At 33.6% G+C, this 6457-nt stretch overlaps 1 protein-coding gene across 2 annotated transcripts; it reads right to left on the minus strand.

The window, feature by feature from the left end:
• On the minus strand, window positions 1-4804 carry LOC125876536 (protein NOI4). 2 transcript variants are annotated; one of them, XM_049557745.1, is made up of 3 exons: window positions 4648-4804; window positions 2218-2400; window positions 1-305 (listed from the first exon to the last, which is right to left on the minus strand). In XM_049557745.1, the coding sequence occupies exons 1-3, from the start codon at window positions 4651-4653 to the stop codon at window positions 261-263; spliced, it is 234 nt and encodes a 77-aa protein (XP_049413702.1). In that variant the 5' UTR covers window positions 4654-4804; the 3' UTR covers window positions 1-260. The 2 variants fall into 2 exon arrangements, with proteins under 2 accessions (XP_049413702.1, XP_049413701.1); XM_049557744.1 differs by having other exon boundaries at window positions 2218-2403; window positions 4648-4800.
• Window positions 4805-6457: the final 1653 nt, after the last annotated feature.

Below are 6457 nucleotides of genomic sequence, written 5' to 3' on the forward strand. Positions count from 1 at the left end.
AGAAAAATTTACGGTTGAAAGGTGCTTTACAAACCACACTATGTGCTTGTCTGCTAAAGGTAAAATAAAAAGATACAACATATAGGTACAACATCAAACATTTTTGTCTTTCACATTTTGTTTCCCCAACAATATAACACAAGTTTACAAGACAAAAGGGGACTTTGAGCAATGCCTCAGTCTCCAGCACCAATCCAAAAGAAGTTGTGGGGTTTCATTATGAATATGCATCCTATATTCAGCTTTTACAGAGAACATTGTCAAGATTCTGCATGAGGGCTCTGCATACAGCAAAACCATTTTTTCTGCAAAATGACAAATATATTGGTGAAATTCTAATAAGAATGCTTCAAAGATTAATGAGAGAAGTAGCATTTATGAAAAGTATATTCAGATGGGTCACCATTTGTCGTTACATCAAAAAGCAGTCACATGATTGTAGTATGCTCACGGCCACACTCATCTAGTCATATTAGCAAAGACAATAGAAATCTAACCTGATGATTCCAAAACTAACGTTTGACAATGAAGGACAGGACAACTCTTCCTAACCCAAGCCACAATGGAGCTGGTCAACTACTCTTTCTCATACAGAAAAAGAATACAGAAGGGAAAAGAATGCAGCTGGTCAACTACTTAGATAACCTGACAAGTATTTTCTTTTCCTCAAAACGACTATGTAAAGGAAACACCATTTGAACAATGACATAATTAGTCTTGCTCTCCAATCCCTTCAATACTAAGTAATACTAGGTGGCAACTATTGAAGTTCATTACGACGAGTGTAGAAAACAAAAGGCCGAATAATATCGCTCAGTTTTTGGAGACCCTGGTACCACAGCAAGCTTGCAAGCAGGTTGACTAATTCATTGGGCAGTCTGCTACAGACCACAAGCATAGGTACCACCAAGGCTAGCAGGTGGGCTCACACTGAAAACTACGATCTCTATGTTGTTAATTCTATGCCTGAACCACTCAACTATCACGTTGGGAACAACCCAGCCATCCCCGAGTAAGAAAATCTAGGTTCTTCTTTCCAATGTTTAAAAGTAGAGGTATATAATATTAGGGTCCACCCCATAAAAAATTTATATCATGACAGTACATTAAAAATTGTATTAATCAGAACCAAAAAATGTACAAAAGCAAATTAAATATTGTGTCATAAAAGTTATACTACATCTTCAAACTATGGAGCAAACAAATATTAATTAAAGAAGATAATAGTTTAACACTTAGAATGAAAAGCTAAGTTAATGTCTTAAAGTCTTAGTACGTACAAGATGAACAATCAAAGTTGTAAAGTGAGCTTGAGGTTCTAGAGACATACAAGGCGGACAACCAATATGAATAGTATGCACATGATGAAAGCTACAAATGTCAAGGCGTTATCCCTATAAGACTTCTGTTCTTCATGGTTGCCCTCATGCGTTTAGAAGCCTACGTCACACCTAGAAAATCCTAGAGGATTCCCAATAAACATTGCCTCACATATTTTTTCCTTAGATAGTTGACTAGAAGGGAAGAGTGATTAGAGCAAATAAATTACATGCGTTCCCTAAATAATGGTTTTAATCCTATGCTTATACGGGAAGTTCCACTTGGAGTTCCAATAGATGATGTATGATCTGACCACTGTACAATAGAGTTTACTGATGCTCACGGCCAAAGGGAAGTTCTCAACACAACAAGAATTGCTATCAGCCTAAAATACCTACTACCATGTGTTCTAAACTATAGCTGGTCAAGTTAATGCTCGGGATCTTAAAGTAATTAAGCTCAAGCTTTTGCATTAATCTAGCAAATTGTTCTTAAATGATGATTATAAAGTGTGATGGAAATTTGATTTGGATAAACATGCACATACAATTCACTATATTACAACCAAAATATTCTGAAAATATGAGACAGCAGAAGATAGCTGAAAGTGGCTTAGTTGGTGTAGAGTGGATAATTATATCATAGATTGGATATTGACGTCCTTCAACTGTTTTGAGAGGGCCATAGAGTGGGATGGGATATCACCTAGTTGATAAATAAATTATCCTCTGAATGGAAAAAAAATCTCTCTGTGAAGATGCAGAATCACACAGCTAATGGCAGTTTAAATATGTGAAAAGCAAAGGGCAGAATTGTTAACATTTAGACCAAAAAGGGTAGAGGGTATAAGTCATTGAATCTACTCATCTAGAAAAAGAAGTTAGCAAAATAACTTACAGTTTGAGGTTTTAAAGGTTCTTCTCCTTCCTTTCTATTACCATCAGCCTTTGATGGTGAGTCAGGCTTGCCACCAGTTTTTTTCTCATCCCTAGCCTTGTTGAAAATCACAGTAAATCCCTCTGCAGAAGCTGGATCATTGACATCCCATTCACCAAACTTAGGCAACGGTCGACCCTTTTCCTGCTTGAAGATAGATGTGAAAACCAAATAGGAAAGGTAAATGATTGGACCAAAAGAAAAATACTTCAGAACAGTAAAATTGCCATTAGTCAAGTGAGTAATTTCATGAATGAACCGTGAACAAAAGCTATAGCAGTCGCAGAGAAAGAAGCTAAATTATCATTATGCCACTATAATTTTGTTGATACAACGTGCAAGAATACATATCTATGACTCCATCCCATAATCAACAAAGGACACGAGAAGATGGCCAAAATTCTCCAAATCTATAATACTACATGAAAATTCGAAGTTGATGCATTAGGAAGCATGCACAAAGTGATGGACAACTCTGAAATTCCTTTGATCTCACCAAAGGCTCAAAATTGTGCCACCGCAAAAGGATGTGGACAAGGTACGAACAACTTAAGAGCAAAAGAAAAAACACCTGCTTGAAGTCTATATCCAAATTATCAGATCTGCTTATGTTCAATATTATGAAGTCTTCCAGCAACTGGCAAACTACAATATGCATCCACAAAATGTCAATTCTATTCTTCTTAAAATGAATTAGAATTCATATCAAACTGATTCCAGAAATTGTACTGGTATTGCTGGCATGTTACCTCTAAAAAGCTCTTAAACCACTATGATCCAAGTCCTCAAACCACTATGCTTGTATTTTTTGGTGTATTTGGTTAGAGAGGAACAAGAGATGTTTTGATGGAGAGTCAACTGCTTTAGCTCTGGCTTAGATAGTTTGTATAGTTAGCTAGAGAATTTTTTGTAAGCTCAAATGACATATCTTGTAAATTATGCATCTTCCTGATGCTGTTATTAATACCACTTATCTTATCAAAAACAAAACCATCATAGTGTCAACTATCTTTCTAAAACCACTCGACTTAACTCCAACTGGAGATATACACCTTTCCATTAGTTGATGCATGAGCAGATCAAAGCATTAAAAGGAGATACATACATCGACACGGCTTATGAAATCCACACAAGAGGAAACAATGCAAACATTAATTTTAAGCTATTCAGATTCTCTATTGAAAAAACAAGCAAATAGTCAACTTAACAAATTCAAACACTGAACATAGAATGCAAAAACTTATCACTACTGGTAGGAAAGAGCCTATCTAATTAGCACATCCAAGAAATTCTAAACTTGAATATCCCTATATTGCCATAGAGATAGTAAAAATACACTCCAATTTGGAACATCTGTATGCATAGAAGTATACGTTTTAGATATGTAACTGAGCTAAGTACCCCACAAAAAGTAGGGGCAGGTAAGGCATGTGTATATCCTACCCTCCCAAGACCCCACTAGTGGGATTACACTGGGTATGATGTTGTTGTAACTGAGCTAAGTGTATATTTTACAAAAAGTAGACTCCACCTTAGGGAAAAATGGGGTAATTGCAGTTACGAAGTTAAAACATCTTAAGACAGTCATCACATCACATCAAGAACTACCCTTTGAATAAAAAACACATGAAAAATAGTTTTAAAAAAAAACTAAAAGTACTAGTAATAAGGAACCCACCGAAAACCCCAGCTTGCGACAGCAAGGGGTTGATCTCCTAGGTCGAGCTCATAGCACGGGCCTAGTTTGCGAGTTATTACATAGAAGCAGGCTTACCCTATGAGCACCCAAAGGGTAGTGGCTGCTGGTTCCTTTGTCATCAAAAAAGGAACCCAACAAAGCTTTATCAAAAAACTAAACAACCTAACAAAGCAAAAACAATTTTCCTTTTGCACATAGTTCAATGAAAATAAACAAAACCCAACTGGATAGCAGTGATCCAGGAGGTCACTGGGAGTCCAGCTCATAACATTCCATTCCAATTGCAGTACACTGCCCCCTTTCTTGTTCCCTTTGGAAAAGGGGTAGGGGCATTTCAGCTCAGTTTAACCATCCAAAGTCATACCAAAATGAAATGCAAAAATTTCAAGAATCAAAATTCAACAAAACCAAGCTCTATACAGGATCTAGCTGAAAGTCAAGATTTTCGATCAAACTCAAACTCAAAAAAAAAATCAGCAAAAATGAACCCATCAATGAAATCCCATTAAGCAAAAAACCCCAATAAACCCCAAAAACAAACAAACCATAATCATCCATTTACATGATCAACACACATATATATAACGTCATCAGCTAACAAAAATTGAAAAACAAGGGGCAAGTGAAATCGATTGAACAGAAACAAGTAATCGAGATGATTAAAAAATCAATCTTGGGGAAAAATTACATACCGACATGAATCCAACTACAGAGAATGAGAATTTTCCTCACTGGAATAGAGCGAAAGAGAAAGGAATTTTTGACAGAGAAAAGTATGAAAATGAAAATGTGTGTAATTTGGTATTAGGTGTATTGAGGTGTATTTTGGGAATATGGAACATATATATGGAAATGGGACTACACATTATTATACTCTTTTAAGATAACTAGACATGTTTATGTCAAATCAATTAATCTAAGCTTAGTAATTAGAAATAAAAAAATTTAATTTAAATAAAATGATAAATATTTATAAGAAAAATTCATATAAATAATATACAAATTTGTGTGTCTAGAGAAGGTAGAGTACACATGGACTTTATTTTTATCTTGTGTAGGTAGAGAGGTTTTTTAGCGATGAATGAAGAAAAAGTACGAGAAATAAACATATTGGTCAGTGATTGTGAGAGGCTCCATTTCTTGATTGGATGGGACATCAAAGGCCTTTCTCCTTCCAATTCTTGATAGACATGGAGGGGCGGAGCTTTTGATTTTTTGTGTTAAACGATGTTTTTTTATGTTGTTAAAGTTTGAACAATGAAAATACATAATGGGTACTTTATCTAATTGATCATGTCATGTACGAATAAGGTTCTAATCTAATCGTGATTGGTTAGAATGTCTTAGTTATATACATCATTATACTTTTAATTGACATTTATCTTATTGAAAAATAATTCGTCTCGTTGATGATCTTGAGCAACTCAAGATAAGTATAAACACAATATATATATACAAGAAATAAGAGACGATAATTAGTGATTAATATAAATATCGAGTACGAATAAATTTTATTATTGTCTTAATTTTTGTGGGCCAACCCCATGTGAATTTGTAAACCAATTTGCATACACACTCGACTAACTAGACATTGGGTCAATTTTTGAGTAACGCAAGACAAGGAATATTCGGACTCCCCACTTTTTTCTAATGTGTACCAATATAAAGTAAATAAGTGAACACAACTTATTTCATATTCAATCATTTAATTACACGATTTATATTTTAAATGAATTTTGATTTTAATTTTTATCTTTCAAATATATTAATTTTTAATTTTTAATCCTAAAAATCGAACTTAAGAATATGAAATATAACTTTGAAAAATATTACTATACAAAATTATAAACATATACCTCGTAAAAAAAATTATTTGAGCACAAAATAAGAGTAAAAGTGCAAATGACCCTATATCAAGTTCTCAATGATCTTGAATTGAATATGAAAGTTTAAATGAATAATACATAAGATTATTGAAGTTTATACCATTATAATTTTATCGTAACTTTTATTGTAATAAAATTTTCCTTACTAACTTTATAAATTGTGATTCAATTGTGACGATGTATAGTTAAGCGCAAAGCCTGATAACATGAAAGGAGTAAGTGAATTTCGAACTTAAGTTAGTGACCCTCATAAATTTCTTAGTTATAGCCTTATAGTCATAATTATATGTTCCCTAGAATCTGATTGATAATCCATTTTATAAGCAAAAAGGATTAAGGAAACTAATCATGTTTTTTTTTCTTTTGGGTTGAGACTCTTTTTTTTCCAATAGGCCTATAACCTATTCACATTACTCAATTATTAGACCCTACTTGATTTTGTCGTGTTATGAAAGCCAAGATTTGACTTCTACATTTATTATAATTTTCTTTAATTGGTAGAACAAAAAAAAACAGAACTAAACCATTTCTACATATATATTCGGCTTCCAACTAAATAAGTTCAACAACATTACTCAACCAACAAATCATGTTTAAATATAATAATGAATGAGAA

This window comes from Solanum stenotomum, chromosome 9 (assembly GCF_019186545.1).
Source record: "Solanum stenotomum isolate F172 chromosome 9, ASM1918654v1, whole genome shotgun sequence".
Taxonomy (NCBI): Eukaryota; Viridiplantae; Streptophyta; class Magnoliopsida; order Solanales; family Solanaceae; genus Solanum; species Solanum stenotomum.